The 21,179-nt window shown below is 34.9% G+C and overlaps 1 protein-coding gene across 1 annotated transcript in view; it reads left to right on the top strand.

Annotated features, from left to right (window-relative positions):
• DACH1 (dachshund family transcription factor 1) overlaps positions 1–21,179 on the top strand; it is a 433,928-nt gene that overhangs the window by 372,517 nt on the left and 40,232 nt on the right. Inside the window, exon 7 of the mRNA XM_047850847.1 lies at positions 12,608–12,759. Within this exon, the coding sequence (XP_047706803.1) occupies positions 12,608–12,759 (152 nt within the window). The remainder of the gene's footprint in view (positions 1–12,607; positions 12,760–21,179) is intronic.

Raw genomic sequence — 21,179 nt, 5'->3', positions numbered from 1 at the left:
ATGAGAACAAAGAGCTTAGCCCACTAACTAGTGAAGGTCAGTTATATCAGGTATTCAACCAATCGATGATAAAAATTGTGTCATGTACCATCCTTTGAGGTTACAGCAGTGAACAAGATGGTGAGTTACTTCCCTCACAGTTTTTCATGTTGTACACACTTCAAGAAATAAACCTACAAAGGAAGTTTTTTGGTTATAATTTTCACCGAATTTGATCCTTTGAAATAGTGCTGGTGAAATGTATTAGTTATTAGTTGTTCCATATGGGAGGGAAAACACGAATGGGTTCAAGACAGTGAAGCTGAAGGTGTAGAGCTATGAGGCTGTCGGCTCGGGAGACTTTTCACTTCCACATGCTGTGCTTCCCATCTCAGGAGATTGTGACAAGGGACGTGAGAAGAAAGTGACCTAGTAAAACACACCTGTGGCCTAGAAAGAGTCATTATTTGTGATCAATTAGCAGACTTCCATAAGCCAATTTATCTAGATCAGCAAGTTGATGTCTAGGGCAACATCTCAGTAACCTGGTACCTGATATCTCACCAGAGCCCAGCGGTCGCCAAGAACTCCCTAAGCTTCTGGTGTGAGCATGGAGCGCGGTGACGGAGTCAGGGGAGGAGTGGGGCTGGTTCTGAAAACCTAAACAAAGTTCTCATGGTGAAAAGTGAGGCAAGTTCATGGCTAGGGTTATATGGTGAGGAATTTTAGGAGATGCTAAACTGGAACAAGTACAAGAGATAAACTGTGGCAATACTCAAGGTTGAATTGTAGCTGACGAATGGGTAAGGCATGGAACTGGCTCCTTAGAGTGAATTCCTTCAACACTTGTAACTTTTTTAAGAATCTTTAAGTAGCCCTTGTTTTTTGTTTTTGTTTTTGTTTTTGTTGTTATCTAATGGAATGAATGTGACATTTTAAAAGTGATGTTTTCGTGGTTAAATATTTCTCACAAAGTATATACACTTTTTCAGGGTGGTTGACATTTAGTAAAGGTGTAGAATGGGGGAATTTGCAGGAGATACCTGTGTGGACACCTGAAATTAGGGATGATATTGTCGACTGTACTTGTGGTTGGAGATCTCTAGCTAGTCCCAGATGGTGAGAATCTGGAATTTCATTGCTAAGGTAAAATATCTTGGACTCAAAAATAAATGATCACTGGGACACCTGGGTGGCTCACTTGGTTGAGCATCTGACTCTTGATTTCAGCTCAGGTCATAATCTCACGGTTCGTGGGTTTGAGCCCTGCATCAGGCTCTGTGCTGACATTGTGGAGCCTGCTTGGGATTCTCTCACCCTCCCTCTCTCTTTGCCTCTCCCGAGTCATGCTCATGCTCATTCTCTCTCAAAATCAATAAATAAACTTAAAAAAGAAATGAATGATTACAAGTCTGACAGTGCAAATCGCCAGTTTGAATGAATCTTGGCTGCTTAAGATTAACACTGGCTAGGTTTTAAGGAGTAAGTCAACCCTTGACTAAGAAGGAATGACATAGAAATGTCTAAGTTTTCTTTCTAGTCTGAGATAAAATAAGTATAAAATTATTACCTTTTTTGGAATGTATGTTTCTTATACTTGAACACATATATCAATGCATTTAAAAAAAATCTTATAGATAATTTACATTTTACTCCTCGTATGTTTAAGGGTTCTGGAGCAGGGCTACTTAGGTTTGAATTTGGCTCCTCTACTAGCTGAGTTATCTTGGCAAGTTAATTAACTTGTGTTTACCTCTATCTACTCATGTGTAAAATGAGTAGAACACTAGTAACAATCTACCAGAATTATTGAGAGGATTAAATTAGTTAATGCATGCAAAGTGCTTAGAACATTGCTTTGCACACACAGAAAGCACTCAGTATATGCTAGTTATTTTGATGGTAATGCTGATGATCATCATACCAATGCCTCTGAATTTTGAAAGAAAAATGAGTTAATAGAATTTTTACTGCATAGCATTATTTTTATGTTAAAATCCTTTTATTATAGAAAATTTCAAACAAGCATAAAATTAGCATAGAGTAACAAACCCCTCATATGCCTACCCATTATTTGGCTTTAAAAATGATCATTGCAAGCCCCAACTGATATTATAAATTCCCCCACCCAATTCCTTCTCTCCCTCAGATAATTTTGAACTCAATCCCCAACATATTTTACTTAATCTGTAAATATATATATTTTAAATTTCCAGTGTATATATCTTAACAATAGGGGCTCTTGTCTTTAAATCACAATCACATTATTATCGCTCCTAAAATTCCTTAATAGTTATTAAGGAATTATTAATATCCTGCTATGCTTCAGTTGTCTTAAGTGTATGTATATTTGTGGGTTTGCATACCCTTGGAAGCATTCAGAATATTTTTACCAGTATTTCCTCTAAATTGATACTATAACTTTTAATGAAGAAAGAAATGTGAATTTGCAAACTTGGGCTTGAAGAACTTTGGGTCAATCACTTATCGGACTTATTCTGTCTGAAAAATGAAAATTTACACCAAATGATTTCCAAAGATTACTCACACTTCTTATAATGCCATGATAATTTTAGTCTAACACCTATGTGCAAATCCAATTTTAAATAATCCATAATACCGGAGCTACTTTACATTTCAGGGGGATAAGTTGGGAATTGTTCTGTTTTATTTACTTAGCAAAAGATTCATTTTCAGCTTGGAGACTCATAAATGAACCCGAACTCTGCAGAGGTGACAAGAAGAAACCAGGGTATCAAACTATAGTGCTCTGTGAGGGAGCCCAGTGTTCTCGTCTTTTTCTCTTTACTTCTAAAGTAATATTAATTTTGAAAAGGCCTTGAATTGATGTGACAACTCCTCCCTCCCACCCCCCTGAAAATTCTCAAAGCACATTTCAGAAACTCATTTTTGGCAGATGTAAATTTAAGTAAATTGGCCAAGGTCACAGCACAATAAGGGCAGAGTTATCAAGGGAATGCAGTTTCCTGCTTTTTCCACCATCCATGAAATTAGAGTAACTCCACCCCTTAAAATGAAAGGGTCTACTTTTTTTTTTTCTTTCTGAAATTATAAACCATGATTTGGAAATGTTTTTTTACCATTAACTCGGACTCTCAAAAGTGGTCTTTTAGGATTATGAAATATTTGTGCATTATTTCAACTGCTGTGACTGTGTATATCACAACCAGTGCGATTTGCTGTAAAAGGAGAGTGCTTTTTTTTTGTTTGTTTGACCCGAACCATCAGATTTTCTCTTCATACACTGCGACATGATGAAGCAGCTATCTGTGGGAACAAAACTAGCTCACTTTCTATGGGCAAGCATAGCCCGTAAAGTAGATTATTAAAGTACACAGAAATAGAAAATTAGATCAGAAGTGATGTTTTAGTGTGAGGTCTTCTCTGGGCCTTATAAAATGAGAAAGAACTAACCTCGTTCTATTTCTGAGTCCTGAAAAAAGCCTCATAGCAGGCATATCACCTTTAATTAGGTTTCTGCTTTTGGGAAGCATTTTACCAGCCCCCTTTCATTTATTTTTAATGATGTTATCACTAACAGGCAAACAGTCCCTTAATAAAACAAAAACAGTTTCTATATAAAGCCTGGTGTACATGTCCTGAGTCAGTCATCTAAAAACAAACGCTATGATTGTTTCCGTTGTGCTCTTAGAACCCTTAATGGCCCTACTGTGCAGATATGCAAAACATCAACCGAGGAAATATAACCGTGTGTGTTATGCAGCTTTCAATAAATGTTTTCCCATATTCACTTGCAGTATCAGCAGTGAGGTTAAACCTACAGGGTCACGGAAGAGACAGAAAGGTCAGTGAAGTGGATCTTTTCAGCATAGCTGCGCCAGCTCTTTCATAAACACTAGGACTTATGTCTTTTACAAACAAGCAGGGGTAAAAGCCACCCGAAGTGTTTAAAAGGTAAATGTGTGTGTGCGCGCGCGCGCCCACGCGCGCGTGTGGGTGCGCATGCGCGCGTGCCAAGAAATCCCAAGCTGTGAAGCTGTGGCAGGAAAAAAAAAATGTACACACAGATATCAGAGTGTGTAGTTTCATTGTCTCAGGTGTGAAAGACGGTGAGGAGTTTGCCGTCAAGTCTCTGTCTGGAATTATTAATCTGTAGCTTGATTTAGAGTTTCCTTCATACATAGATTTTTGAAATATAAATGTAGAATAGCCAGAAATTAAAGACTGTATTTTAAGCATAATGGTAGAAAATAGGGTTTCCCTTTAAAAATAAAAGTTTCTTCAGGACCCTCAGGATGCCGGTTTTCCTTGAACAGTCAACCTGCATGGTTTCCTTATAGAACCACTTGACCTCCTCCTGTTTAATTCTTTCCCAATATTCAGTGCTCGTTTCTAATATACCTTGCCATGAAGATTTTATTTTCTTCACCCTTTCTGTACTTGTATCATGTAAATATTATCTCTCGTCTTTCTTAATAACCACTGGGTGCCATTTGAATCAATCCTTTGGCACCATAACCTTATTGAGATTATAATTGCATGCATTTTTAAAATCTTCTTTCTACAGCTTCCTCCTCATGCAAGATAATGTCTATGAAGTTGTCTTGTAATCAATAGAGTGGTTTTCCAATAGAAGGTATTTTTAGTTTTACTATCATGGGTGTGATATAACCTCAGGGTGTGCAAGAGACTTACATCCTTCTCATTTCTGCACTTTTTACTGCTCCAGCTTTAGCCTCAACTCCTCTCATTCACATATTCCTTCGACAGATATTAATAAGGGCTTACTCTGTGTTAGGGAGCTGAGATCCTATGTTCTATTTTTACCTGTAAGGAGTGATCCCTGATTTCCATCAGCATCTCAAAGGTAAACTACACAAGAGGTAAGAACCACTGATACAGGTGATAATTGCATATATGTGCAATACATAGTTTAAAGTGCATCAGATTAGGCAGAACTGTGAGTTTGGTGTATATTTTAGCGCACCTCCAGCATGCTGCCAAACACGCACTTACAATGATGTCCTTTCCATATTAAATCCTTCCCTTCATTCACCCAAACTCAAAATCCAGATACTGTTCCAAGGAAACTCCTAAGTGTTTTTATGTTTCTGACAGTCGATTTCTCCAGAATCTGTACTGTTTTCTTTCTGTGTAAGTCACCTTACCCATTTCCTCTAGGTCCTGCTGCCAGAAGAGAAGTTGATAAACTAGTTCATATCCTTTTGCCCTTTCTCAAGTTATTTCTATCATAGTTAATTTTAACTGTTCGCTGAACTAATTCAGGGTTAGTTTGTCTAAGGCAACCAAAATAACATATAATAAGAATTTTATTATCAACATAATACTTCATCATCACGAGCCTCATTTGAGAGAAATAGTAGAGAAGTCTCGTGCTTATGGTACAAGAGCCAGATTCTCTCCATGGCACGTTGAAGCCAAGTTTACCAAAGGGAATGTATAATACGCTTAGTGATTTGTTAATTATTGAGAGTTTATTATTAGCATTTTATATTTTACAAAGCACTTTCATATACATAATCTACTTGGATTTAAACTATAATCCTTTGGGGCGCCTGGGTGGCGCAGTCGGTTGAGCATCCGACTTCAGCCAGGTCACGATCTCGCGGTCCGGGAGTTCGAGCCCCGCGTCGGACTCTGGGCTGATGGCTCAGAGCCTGGAGCCTGTTTCCGATTCTGTGTCTCCCTCTCTCTCTGCCCCTCCCCCGTTCATGCTCTGTCTCTCTCTGTCCCAAAAATAAATAAACGTTGAAAAAAAAATTAAAAAAAAAATAAACTATAATCCTTTGAGTTTGTAATCATCTTTTTAGTAAATAAATGAATCTCATAGTATATAAGAGATGGATTTTTTTCTCCACTATTTGCTAATACTTGCTAGAGCCAGGGTTGAACTCACACTTTCTGAATCTAGCCTGGTTTGCTCTTCATTTTACCATAGCTGCATCCAGATTTTGAGAAGTGGGCTTAAAATTAAATATGGGAAAATAGCTTTACTCTATCATACCCCTGGATATTTTATAAGACTTGAAATAGATACATGAAAGTCATGCAAATAAAATTTGATGTGATATTTTGTAATCTGTTATTTTATGAGAAGATGAAAATGGAAAGAAAAAAAGTTTACATGACCATTTCTAATGGAAGATTACACTCTGGATCACAGTATTCTACTTTATTATTAGTTTCCATTGCCAAATTAAACCAAGAGTCCTACAGTAGGAGTGAACTAGGATTGAGGATATGATTGAACTCAACTTAAATGACTGTATCTGATGCCTGAATATAAGTTTCAAATAAATCTTTTAAATACCAACCGTTGGTATTTTAGATTATTCGTGCCTGTACTCCAGTTGAATGATGTGGCCGATGAGTTTTAAAAAAACCACCAATAAATGTAACTTTCTATATAACTGTGATAGAAATGTAACAAAAAGGGGCAAAGAAACATTCATATTTTGGTAAATAAACATTCATAGAGATTATCATATTCTCTAGAATTTTTGTCAACATTTTTTTTCACTTTTCCAGTATAAAAATATAATATTTTCATACAAAATCCCAGATCACTTGTAAACATTAAATAGAGAGACTTTTTTATTTTAATAGTGTTGCTATCTACTTACATCAAGATGAATAAATGTGAATTCCCTTGGAACGTATGGTTTTCTAAAAGTGAATATTTTTGTACTTGGAATTTATGATGTAATAAAAGACATCAGATACAAAAAGACACACACACACACACACACACACACACACAAGAACTTGAAAGAGAATATATAATTCAAACCCAAAGGGATTAGTTATGAAAATAACAACTGAGTAGACTTTATTAACAGGAAAGAAAACATTTTAAAAGTAGAGGCCCATTATTTTTTTAAACAACATTGTTCCTTAGGATATCCTGCTAAATTGTTACGTGTGATAAGATTGGATGGAAAAAAAAGCTGTCTTACAGAGGCATCAATCTTACTGATAGTCATTTATTGATATGTGACTTAAAATACAAGGAAAATCATGAGATGAATTGATGAGCAGTATGAAATATCATTTTTTCATACTTCATTGATTTTGGATTTATAAACGTTTTCTTATCTTCCATCTCTGCTTTCTATTTATCTTGTCCATTATATCCTAGTTGATCCTAATTGATTGTATGTTGTTATAACTGTCATTATACTTATTATATAATTATTAAAATGTTAATCAGTATTTTTCTGGTTAACAGATGAAATCATTTATGACATTGTATTATGTGCATTTCTATTTTCCTTTAGAAAGCCACTGTGGTTCCCTGCAACTGAATTAAAATACAAGAAAGTTATAAACCACTCTTTTTTAGGAATTTAAAAATAACAAGAACTCCTTTGAGAACTGGCATAACTACTGGTCCCCTATGGATATGGAGTACTTAAAAAATTGTACCCTAGTTAGTGTGGCTTTCAAAAGTGCTTACTTTATTCTTAGGAGGACATACCCTTCCCTGCATCTAATTTTCCATTCCAGGTGTAGGGAGTGCCTATCTTATAAATGGTTGAACTTTTTCTAATTTGATAAAATGAAGCCAGAAAATTTAAGAATCCTTGTAAAATGGAGTTTGTAAAGCTATATAATCAATAACTTGCTTTGGAATTTTGTGTTTTTGTGATTCAATTCTTTTTCAGTAAATATAGGTGAAATCTCCAGTAAATATGGGTGAAATGTCCACTCAACAATTTTTTTAATTTTTTAATATTTATTTGAGACAGAGAGAGACAGAGTATGAATGGGGGAGGGCAGGGAGAGAGGAAGACACAGAATCCAAAGCAGGCTCCATGCTCTGAGCTGTCAGCCCGATGCGGGGCTTGAACTCATGAACTGTGAGATCACGACCTGAGCTGAAGTCCGACGCTTAACCAACTGAGCCACCCAGGTGCCCCATCCACTCAACTAATTTTTAAGAATTTTTATAAGAGATAATAGAGAATGTGAAATTTTACATTTGCATGACACTAGAGTTTGTCTCATTCAGTATATATATAGTTAAAATATATTAATATGTAATATATATATACATATATATATATACACACACACACACACACACACATATATATATATATATATATATATATGTATTAATTTGAGAAAATCGAAGCCTGAAGAAGTTGTTACATGTCCAAAGTGGTTGATACACCTTGGACACTAAGTCATTTTCTATACATAATCCAAAGTATTCAAAATGTGAGGTCCTGTTCTAGTTATCAATAGCCGTGTAACAAATTGTACCAACAATTAGTGGCTTAAACCATCACACATTTAAAATCTCAATTTCTGTGGATCAGGATTTGGAGGCAACTTAGCTAGGTGCTTCTGGTTTAAGGTCTCTCATGAGGTTTCAGCTCTGCTGTCAGCTTGTGTTACAGCCTCATGTAAAGGTTCAACCGGGCAGGGGGAATCTGCTTTCAAGCCAACTCACATGGTTTCTGGCAGGCCTCAGTTCCTTGTCATGTGTACCTCCACAGGGTTGTCTCATGACAGGACAGCTGGTTTTTCCCAGGGCAAGAAATATAAGAGAAAGAGAGAGAGGAAAATGGAAACTATAAATTGTTATAACCGAATCTTGGAAGTGACAGACTAACACATTTGTTTTTCTCTGTTTGTTAGATCTGACTCAGATTAAGGGGGAAGGTTCGAGAAAGGATGTGAATAACAGGAGGGAGGAATCATCAGAGGCTAGTATATAACCACATCTTAGTGGCTAGTATATAACCACAAACCCAGAGAAAATATTCCCCAAGTATTTGTCAAGTACATTATAAGATGTGTTAATTATTTAACTCTTTACAGTAAAATATCCTACAAATAATGAAATCGGGATAGAAACTCTTGATTAAACAATAGTATTCTCTGTGTGTTATTCTTGCTGATTTTATACTTACTGTAGTCAGGTAAGAGTGTGTCCTTATACTTATGAAATGTGCATTGACGTTTTAGGATTAAAAGGGAAGATGGTTCAAACATGTAAACATACACACAGAAGATGAGAGGGAGAGAGCAAAGAAATAATTTCAAAGTAAACATGGCAAAATGCAAACAATTGGTGAATTTGACTAAGGAGTTGATTCATTTTCTAGGGCTGATTTAACAAATTGCCACAATCTTGATGGCTTAAAACAACAAAAATTAATTTTCTTTCTGAAGTTCTGGAAGACAGAGGTCTAAAATCAAAGTATTCGCAGGCATAAGCCCCACCCCGTGCAAGAGACTATAAAGGAGAATCCATTCCTTCTTGTAGCTTTTGGTGTCTGTCAGCATCATTCATTTACTATGGCTGGGAAATTCTGATCTCCGTCTCCCTCTCCACTCTGCCTCTTCCTCTTGACTGTGGATCTCTTCTGTCTCTCTCAAGTCTCCCTCTGCTTTTCTCTTATAATGACACTTGTCATTGGATTCGGCATCCATCCTAAACCCAGATGATGTCCTGACCTCAAGATGTTTAACTTAATCACATCTGTAAAAATCCTCTTTCTAAGCAAGCTACCCTTCCGAGGTTCTGGGGATTAGGCATGGATATATATTTTAGGGGACTACCATGCAACCCACCCCAGGAGTATATAGGAATTCTTTGTCCAATTCTTGTAACCCTTCATAAGTTTAAAAATATTTGAAAGCAAAATATTCAAGAACAGAAGACAGACTACATTGTCAAATGTTGTGATAATCCAAAGAGCATGCCATCTGACAAACTTTCTTTTACAAACAAAACTTAAAAAAAGTATGTGCAGATATATCAATTTGGAATAAGGTGTTTTGTGAATTTGTGCTTCATCATTGTTCACTGTTTGAAGTCAGTGGAGATTAGGTAATGTTAAAACTCTTTTCCATGTTGTCTGGACTCTCAAACATTTGCTTTAATCTTCTTAGAGCATTTAGGATATCAAAGGTCATTTTTATTTCAAAAGGAAGGACTATATTCCCAATTTTGCCATCTTTGTAAGGAGACTAAATGAGACTTTCTATGATGTTAATTGCCACAAGATGACAACTTTTTAGTAGGGTCTTGAAGCCCAAAGGAATATTTTTGTTTTGTATGTTTGATCTTTGATTAGTGTGTCTTCTTTTCAAAAATATATATTGATCTTAAGAATCACCCTTTATTTTCATTTCTTTAGCTGTCACTGTGCTCTAAATTTTACTGTTTCTTAGCTTCATATTTAGAGTGGCCTTATGTAATATCTCTCCTATATAAAATGACTAATGAATGAACCCAATCATGCAAGTCTATACCAAATGATAGTTGAAGCCGTGAGGACCAAGATGAGCATGAGGATTCCACTGAAGCAACTGCAGAAAAACAGATCACACACACACACACACAGAACAATTTGAATCCTATATTGGGAAAAATAGAGTAGCTAATGAAATAATGTTGGGGGACAAAATATTTCACTAACTATAGGAATTGGCTACTAACAATTGGGATCAGTCACTCCAGCCCAGGTTAAGCTACTTGAGGTTTGTAGATTGTGTTTTTAAGCCTTCTGTCCTCAGTATCTAGCACATTGTTTATGTTAAGTAAATATTAGCTATGTAAATATGTGTGTCATGAGTGATTTTATTAATTAATTTGCACAACAGCCAAACATAGTCAAGCATAAATGTATTGAAGTTACATCAAATAGTCATGGGAATGATGGAACTTATACTCAAATGTGTGTGTGTATGTGTGTGTGTGTGTGTGTGTGTGTGTGTGTGTGTGTGTACATTCATATGGTGCTTTTTTCTTAGACGATCTTTAAAGAATTGTGGAATCAGTCTCTAAAGCTGAAAGCAAATTCAGGTGGTCATCTGGTTCTATGCCTCTCTTCAAGAGACAAGCAATTATTATCCCCATGATCTATTAAGCCACATTTTCTTTAGCATGTGACAGCAAAGGTGATGCTGATCGAAAAATATTGCTCTCCATTCTTAAACAATTTCACATGCACATAGATGTTTAACAAGCGCCTTTTTGGAGCTATTATGAGAAAACACTAGCAGCCTTGGTCTGGAGGAGTAATTTATGACAGCTAGGTAAAGGGTGTCCAAGATCATCTTGATCACATTAGCCATGCAGTAGCCCTACCCCTGCACGGCAGTCTTTCTTCAACCCCCAGTGACAAGAGTGATAAAAAAAAAAAAATAACAACACAGAGAGTCCTACTTTAGCTGCTTAACTCCGTTTCTTCTTCTAGAACCTGCGGCCTCAGATCGCCTGTCAGTAAGTCAACAGAGAAGGGAGTGAAAGGAGAAACCGCAGAGGGAGTGAGTGTAGTGTGAGAAGAGAGGCAGTTAATAGAAAGAAAGCCTGTGTCCAATACTCTCCTCCCCAACTTCTCTTCCCTTTTGGCCTGTTAACTAGAAATGTGGAAAGGTGAGGGAGATGAACTTAACTTGTTCTGACATTAGTTAGAAACAGAGAGGTGCCTACTTCCATATTTCTGCCCCAGAGAGAGGTAATTGGAAAACGTGTTGTGTGGTTAGGTGTTGTAATGAAAAATAAAGGAATGATCGAGAACAGTGGAATCAAATTATAAGCATAAAGGCAAGTGTGCTGAAGTTTTTAGCCACTTGCAAAATTGAGAGATCCTATCAGGACTGTGCAAATATATTGCTCTGATTAATTTTCCTGGGGTGAAATATGAAAATATTTATAAAATTGAGAATCCTGCCATGAATAAAATTTTCTCTGTAATATAATAAACTAAAATAAGCCATAACGTTGGTGTCTGAAATGAAACTGTAAAAAAATGTTTAAATAATAAAGAGCTGAATGAAAAGATTTCACCGTGAGAGTAAAAGGAATCCATATCGAGACATTACGCTGAGTTGCTTAAAATTTCGAAGAATATTCAATAAATAAAGATTAATTTATCTTAGAGGGTTTTATATTTGATTTTCTAAATATTGTTATGGACGTTGTGCTTCATTATCCTTTCTTTAGACTCCTTTTTCATGTATAAAGGGCTAGTTTTTCAATCAGAAGGTAAAAAGTGTTCAGGGTCAATAGAATTAGACCTTTAGTTTTAATGATACTGAATAATTCGTTTATAATTTAGGAATATATTTGATTCCGGTTTTTCTTTTTAGTCGTAAAATGACAAATTTTAATTGTACGTCCTTTTGTAGATTCCTTAAGAATGTATTTGAACAGATCATTGATATAAAGGAAGGGTTAATTGAGCAACACACATACTAATATACAAAGCATTTCTTTTATATGAAGCTCTAGAAATATTCTATTGTCAATCCAAACAGAACAAACTAAAATGAGATAATTGGGAAGGTGCCCATAAAGTCAGCCTGAGTATATTATCACAACTATATGTGAGATAATATTTGTTTTAAAAAGATTCTATGGCACTGTAAACTCAGTCTCATTAGAGACTGCATTTAAAAGGCTTATAAAGTTACTCATTAATGTTATCTTGTTGTATCTCCACAGCTTTTTCATTAAAGAAAATTCAGCAGAAAGCATTTTCTCCTGATAGCAGGAACCAATTTGCAATAAATGTTCTGGAAACCACTAGGGAAGCCATTACTGAGGTCTAATAAAAACAGACAAGCGTAACTTGTTCTATATTTTTGTTTCAATCACATACAGATGAGACCCCGCTTTCCACACCAACCGCAAGAGACAGCCTTGACAAACTTTCTCTAACTGGGCATGGACAACCACTACCTCCAGGTTTTCCGCCTCCTTTTCTGTTTCCTGATGGATTGTCTTCCATAGAGACCCTGCTGACTAACATACAGGTAGGCCTTTTGGTAACCTGGAAGAAAACAACAGGGAAGACTCAGCTGTGAATTTTTCCCAAATTCATACTATTCCAGCTTAAGCCACTCAGGAGATTGACTGAATCATGACATTGAACTTTTTCCAGCAGTTGAAGATTTTAAACTTGCTACACTAATCAAACTGGTTTAGAAATATGTATACGCAGCCTTAATAAAAACTTCAGTGAAAATGACCTGGGCATTTGAAAAATCACTCTGCCTCAATGCTCTCCTTATTGCCAACTGATGGGAGGAATCTAACTGTTTAAGTTTGTCTGATTTACTAAACGACGGCACACCAGTTCTAATAAATATTTAGTTATTTTTAAACTGTTGGCCTTCCAGTGAGGAAATGATATGTTTAGTCACTTAAAATATGTCTAATATAAAAGAATCCAAAAAATCCCTTCTTTCATAAATAAATTTGTTTCAGTTAATAGGGTTTCTTCAAAGAACAGACTTCAAAAAGCTATACAAAACTTTGCACGGATTTCCTATGTAGTCCCCAGGATGTATATTTTACGTACAGTACATTATGAATCAAAAATACTTACAGTTAACAATAACATAGAGCATGGAGCCAAAATAATAAGAGTGTTTGGGATACAAGAAAGCATAATTTTCTTGCCCACACATGAAGCGATCATGTGGACCCCAGATGGAGATTTTTGCCCTTTATTTCTCCATATTTGGAGTAGCTAATAGTAAGAATGTGCTTGAAGATACTGTGCTGTTACTTTTGTTGTGTTTTCTTTTTTAAATTTTTTATGCTAGTACTTGATTCTTAGTGATATTTTTCTGTACACATTTCCTACCATATTAAACTTTCTCCCAGTAGAAATGTAATTAATTTTATTTACCTCTCCAAGGACATAACAGAAGGCCTTTAATGTAACATATCTTCTCATCTATTAATGTGGCATTTTTAATACTAATGTAATTAGAGTCTCCAGAACTGTATTCAACTTTAGGTTTTATATCTCAGTAATTGAAATAAATCATCAATCTAGCCTAAACTTAATCAAGGCCAAATAATTGATTATATTTTTAAATAAACATAAGATTTTTTTTCTAAATTTGACCCATATTATTGTTTTTTTTTAAAGAGGTGGAGTTTTTAATGAATTTTTCTTTTGTTAAATTAAATGATTTCAGAAAATATCCCTCAACATTTCTGAATTTGCACTCTGAAAATAAGGGAATAATTAATTTTGTTATGTTTACAACTCCATATGAAGCAAAGAAAAAGCTAAGGGTTTACTTAAAATTCTCCATCCAGTTATATGTATCTTCATTAACTAAAATGTGTTTAAGGAGCAAAGTGGTCATTTAATTTCAGTTTCAGCAGAGAAAATATTTCTGGGTATCATCAGTATAAACCAGCTTGCTCATCTCAAGAATGGGTTCACGCATGGACTCTTGCATTGTGTGTGAATACCAAATCTCTAAGTCACATACTGCTGGCTTGGGAATATTTATCCACCTATCCCACACCAGGTTTCCCAGACTAGAAATGTATCTGCACCACCTCAAACTGTAATTATTTCTTCAAAAAAAGAATGAAGAGAAAACCCCATTTTTAAAATGTACAGATTTTAGACATATATGTTATTGAAGGTATCTCTAGATTTAATATACTCTCTTTCTGACCTTCCAGTCAGCCTTGAGGACATATTTTAGCAAGAGTTGATGGTGGGACAATAGTCAAGGCAAGCTAAATTGTTTATCATTAGTCCCCAGTCATGGGGATCTGGGTCTGTCAAAGTCAGAACACCTACAATAAGAATATTTTGTTGAAAATAAATTATACTTGTTCACTTCAGTGCATTCACATATATGTACATAAGGTAAAATAAAAATTAAAAATATTACTGAGTTCCATGCATAGGAATACACACACATACGCAATATATATATACACACACACATACATATATAAACACATGTACACATGCATATACACACATATATACTGGATTTATGTTCAATAATGGTTTCACATCATTTTGCAAAAGGTTGTGAATGCTAGTTCGTTTATTATTGCCACATTTATTGAGTTATAGTAATATCCTAGGAATGGTATAGAATGTTTAAGCAGTCATGACCCTGGCTTATTGGGCATACAGTATAAATGTGTTTGCTGTCCAAATTCTAATTTGGGTAATTACATTCTGCCTACCTCAATTTCCTCTGCAATTTCAATTATATATAATGGGGTTCTCTGCTTTCTATTTCAAAATGGTAACATACTTTTTGTGTGATAAGTTTAAAGCTCCATATTTCTTTTGGAGATATTTTATCAGGATGGCAATGGAAAAAATTGAGTTAAAAATGTTTACATGTTTCAAATCATACAATCCCATGTGTGAAATTAAAGCTTTATTATGTATATTTACTATTTTAATTAAACTTAAGACATTGGGTTGTATTTAAATTTAATGTATAGAAGTCTATTTTTCTTACGATTAATGACCAAAAACCCTTCAAAATAATGTGTTTAAGATTTTGTTTTATAATATTAAATAATTTCATATCATGATATTCTATATTTGATAAATCTCAATTTTCAGATTTGTAATGGTTAGTACAGATGTCCATTACATGACATATCCAAAATGAATTTTCATAAATGTTTTTTCTTTTTTGCTTTAAAAGAGGACCTGTAGAAAAATACTATACACTAGTATTTTTAAATGTACTCTATATACTAAATATGTATATCTTCCATAAAGGATAGTAATTTCACTTGAGTCATACGGATTCATTCCAGATTTTGCTTTTATAAAAAATTATTTTATGTGGATTTTGTCTTTCTCTATGTGGCAATCTTTTATTATGGCTTCCTTATTCAAACATGTCCATGGAGAACTCCCTGTGAGAATTTAAGTGAGGAAATAGAATTTTAGTGTCAATTTACTGAATGTGACACCTTCGAACGTGGGCTACCCAATTAACACACTTAAAGGAGAATTTTACTCATTATTCTCAATCCAAGCTTTCATGCTGTAAAGCATACTACAACCTATTTGTACAGAGGATTGGGAACAAATAATTTACATTGTTTATCTTATTATAAGAATAACTTAAGATGACTTACAAATATTAAAATAAGAATAGGTAAATTAAAAACAAAGGTAAAATAAGGTAGAGAATATGATATTTAGTTAGGGGAAAGGATAGCACTGAAGATAGATGCCATAAGGCGATATGTGATAGGAGTTTGGTTCACTATGATTTGCCTACATGGAGGAATTAATATAAACAAAGAAGAGCTAAAAGGGTTGTTAAAACCACAATAAATGGCAGTCCCAGATTGCATCACTATGGCCTAATAAATAAAATAATCCAACTATGGTACTTAAAAAGTATTCTCTAATTTGTGTCTGACAAAAGAAGAGGAAGAAGAATCTGACTTACTACTAAGGCCAAAACACTGATAATGTATCTTCTAGTCTTTACATTTCAATGCCACAGCCAATCCTATTATATTTTATACATTTTAAAAAGTTAATAGTTTTTATTTGCATTTTAATATGTCATTTTAATTATAACAGATAAAAATAATTAGGAGGAAACTTTCAAAAAGATACACAAAATAGGACATTGGCTTTAAAACATGAGTAGACTAAGATCAGATATATTGGTGTTACATTATATCTTTTTATGTTTAATTATGTTTATAGAAGTTTTCTTTTTGTTCTCATTACCAATTCGTGGAGAGAGCTCATTAAAACAAAACAAAACCAAACAAACAAAAAAAAACAGTGAAATATATCCAGCATTCTAAGCACAGTTTACTGTGCTCAAGAGAATAGCATTATCTCTTAAAGGTCTGGACTATATACTGTACTTACTAATTTATATTGTGTACCACCACCACAATAATAATAATGATACTAGTAAAAACTAACAGTTACTGAACAATCTTAATGTGTCATTATATAGAAAAAAAAATACTCCTGTGTTTGTCTTCTGCTCTCAATATCCTACTACAAACATCACTTCACCTCTGACACTTGCTCACCAAAAGTCGGATAGTTTTTTCCACATCAAGCAATTCTGCAGCACTGGCTGGAGACCCTACAATTTAACTCAATTATCTACCTGGGATAGCATCACATCCCACAGGTTAAGAGTTCAGTTCCACAAGATTGCCCCCTCCCCAAATGCCAGATGAAAATTGCAAGCCCAGGTTATATCCCATGCTACTGACCAAGCAGCTACGATCAGAGGTTCCCATCACCCCCATCTTGGTTTCAATTAATTAGCTAGAGCGGTTCACAGATCTCAGGAAAACATCTTCCTTACTAGATTACCAGTTTGCTATCAAGGGACATAACTCAGGTACAGTCAGATGGAAGACCATAAGGCATGGTATGTGGGAAGGGGTGCCGAGCTCTCATGCTTTCTCTGAGCACACCACCTCCCCAGTACCTCCAGATGTTGACCAACCTAGAAGCTCTTTGAGCACTTTTGGAACTCTTTTGAGTTTTCATAGAGTTTCCATTATGTTGGTGTGATTGATTAAATCACCCACATTCTTGATTAATTCAACTTATAGCCCTTCTGTCCTCCCACAGATCAGGGGGGTGTGGCTGAAAGTTCCATCCCTCTAATCACAGAGTTAGTTCCCCTGTCAACCAGCCTAAATCCTTAGGGCTTTCCAAAAGTCACCTGGTTAAAATGAACTCTGGTGTAGTTGAGAAGGGCTTATTGTGAATAACAAAACACACCCTTTTCACCTTTTTGCTCTTTTCACTTAGGAAATTCCACCCATTGTAGGACCTCTGTGCCAGGATTGAGATGAAGACCAAATATATCTTTCTTACTATAAATCACCATGTCCACAGTTCATCACTATGCGAACTCTATATGATATTACATTGAATCATCTTTATAATCCCACACAGTGGATCTCATTATTAGCTCCATGTTACAGATGAGTAAATGGAGGCAGACAAGTTTTTTGATCAAGGCCATACAATAGTGATGGAGTCTGGATTTAAACATAGGTAGGATAATAACAGAGCCCATGTTGCCACATTGCCATACACGATCAAATAATCACAAGATGGGTTTTATACCTGGAAGTGCTTTTGAGGGAGTGTCTGTTATTGACTGACTTTGGAGAACAGTAACCATGTTAAACTAAGTATAGTTATATCTCTTGTTATAAGAGCTTCTGTCAAAATGTATTGGTTGACACTGTTCTTTTATATATTTGTTTGTGTACAAAATTTCCTGGTTTCTAAGAACACTCCTCTTTCTCATCCTGGAAAGAAACACTAAAAGGAAAAAAAAAAAGGTTTAAATAAGCTTGAGAGTTCTGATCTAAGCATAGTCAATTTACTAGTTTGGGATTTTAGACAAATCATCTGTTTTATCTGGACCTTTTTTTTTTTCAACTTCAAAAAGCTTTAATTAGAATGGGCAATCACTAAAATCCCCTTCAACTAGGATGTTTACTCTCATTAGAGGCAATGCATTATTGAGCGGAATTTTGTCACATTAATTCCAGTGACACTCAAAGAACTTTGATTCTGATACCATCTGATTCTGAAACAATTTTTGTATAAAAAACAAACATGGTGAAGGAAGCTTTTCTCTAGGATCTAAATAGTAGATTAAGAAATGTTTCCTTCCTATCAGTATTACTGTAGGTTCTCTTATACAAGCAGATATTTGTACTTTTAGGTTATAAAAATAGTTGAAAAAATCCTAGATCAATTACAATGCCCTTCTGAAAAGGAATATATAAGACTCATTCTCTGGAAAATGCTTAAAATAATCGAATTCACAAGATAGATCATTCTAGAAGAGAAAATATGTATGTATATGACAACAGCCATGCCTCGTGAGAAAGAAATTTGAGGCCAAACAACCATTGTCTCTTATAATTGCTGTGCCATAGAGTAAACTTGAAATGCGTTTCTTTAGAATTGTCATTGTCCAACATCATAACTGACCTCCTCCTGGAGAAAAATTCATGTCTTAAACCTTGTGTGTTTTGCTGTAATTCATCATCACAGAATTGTCATCACAGAATTTTGCTCAATACTGCATGTCCATGTGAGACTCAGCATTTAGTGTGACCTTTGCATATAATCTACCTGGAAAATTTACAGAAGTTACACAAATCTGAAAGTACTATTATCACTGATGGTTAAAATGGTGTCCTAATGATTTGTAGATGTTGTGAACACTACTTGCTATTGCTTTCCCAGCCCCCTGCTGCACTGAAATTTAATTGGTTTTCTGTATTTTTTGCAGCAAAGCTGTCACAAGCAATAACATATTTTTGCATATGTACCAGTTTGGCTCTAGCGCAGATTTTTGTTCACACTGGACTCCTACTGATACGCACTGATTTAAAGTCTAAAAATGAAACTTAATTTTATATAGCTTGTAAGTAGTCCCTGGAGGGTATTGGATCTTAAAGCTAGTATTTTTCAGACATAATCAGCAGGAATAGGTAATGTATTACCATTAGGGACATTAGCGGCAACTGTAACAAAAGAAAACAGTAAACATAAATGCTCTTAGCAACTTCATACATTACAACAAATATTAATATAAAATTACACAAATTAGAGTTACAGTTTAAGATTATTCAACATGTTTATTCATAATGATTGTTTCATATTTAAAGAACACCAAAATATTGTGTTTTGTCAGCCAAGGACAATAATAGTTTAATAGTAATTTATTTTAAACAGCTACTGATAATACAACCAATCAACACATTAAGTGGTGCCAACATTGGCATCTTGCTAAATAATCTCTAGACATTGCACAGAGAGTACATCTTTCAAAGATAAGTCAACAAGAGCAATCAGAGCAGAAAATTAGAATTTGGTATCTTAGAATTAAAATACAGCTAAACTAAAGTTTTAATTGGGGTGATCTAAAAGGGCACTTGATGTAATGATCTCTTTCATTTGTTACTAATTGTTTGTTCCTGATGAAGAAGAAACATACACAGGAATGTTGCTGAATTGAGTTAAGATGGCAGTTTCCTTAGCAGCTATGTTTTATTGTTAAAAACAAAAGAGTAGGGAGGGGCAAACAGCCATGTAGAAACCCTCCAGCTTGTTTCATGTCACAAGAATTATACCAGGAAATTCAGGATCAGGTATAACGGACATGAAATAATTTATATGTGCTTGAAATGAGAATGAAATGGCTTATGATAATGCTATGTTGGTGAGCTGATCTGAAGGTTGATGAGCTAATCTATTGGGCTAACAAGTCAAACCAGAGTTGAAATTCCAGATTCAGACTGCTTATGTTGTCTCTTGCAAGAGGGGGTCATATCCTAGATCAGATGTACAAAATAGAACCAACTTCTATTTCATTTATAATTTCAGTTGAAAATTTTAGTCGCTGGTGTTCACAGACCAAGACAAAAATATCTTCTACTTCAAAAAGGCATTTTTGTATTGCCTAGGTGATAAGCATAGAAATTTTAGCTCTAATGTTTACTAATAATTTTCTAAAGGATATTGGGGGAGAACACATGCAGAATACTTTTTAATATGTTTTCATAATCTCATTTTCAAGAATCTCAGAATATGACTAAATTTTTAATTATCAAAGAGTAAATCAACTTATATATCTCTTATGTATATGCGTATATGTATATATGAGATTCCATTTTCAGTTGTATAAATACTTTACCATATACTCTTGAGTTATAATGTCAAATAGTCCCCTAAAAGTTATTCTCAATTTATTATAACCATTTTAAATGACTTTTTAAAAACAATGCGCTATTAAACACTGGGTTTTGGATCCCTTGCATGTATTTTATGTCAAGAAAAATATACTAGTATTATAATTTCTATTCATCAAATTTTTGGAATCTCCTATATAGTAGGCACTCTCTGGGCCCTAGGAACATAGTACTAAGTGAAAGAAAATGTCCCTGCTTCAGAGAGTTTACGTGTTAGTGGAAGAGACACGGCATAAAGCAGTAAACGAATACATACATGAGAGTATTACATAATAATAAATTATATGAAGAGTTCTAAGGAGAGAATAACGAGATGGTTGGAAGGCCAATCCAAATAGGGTGATGAGGAAAGGCCTTTCCTGACTGGCAACTACACAGGGGTGAGATGAAGTGAGGCCATAAGCCATGCAAAAAGTGGGAGGAAAAGCATTCAGGAAGAGAACAGAAAGAGCAAATCCCTGGTGCAGAAACCAAAGGTAAGCATCGTGTCCAGTATAATCTCAATAGGGAATGGTGGAGAAGGAGCTCCAAGAGATAGGTGGGCACTGCTAGGATCACTTGGGACTGTGTAAACCACGTTGGATCATCATTTCTCAGTTCTTATTTTTTAGCATGCTTATGTGCTGCCCTCATTTAGCTTTAGATCTGGATATTCTAATTAGAAGCA

This window comes from Prionailurus viverrinus, chromosome A1, assembly GCF_022837055.1.
Source record: "Prionailurus viverrinus isolate Anna chromosome A1, UM_Priviv_1.0, whole genome shotgun sequence".
Taxonomy (NCBI): domain Eukaryota; kingdom Metazoa; phylum Chordata; class Mammalia; order Carnivora; family Felidae; genus Prionailurus; species Prionailurus viverrinus.
The sequence above is the reverse complement of the archived record's forward strand: the minus strand, read 5'-3'. Positions and strand labels throughout refer to the sequence as shown.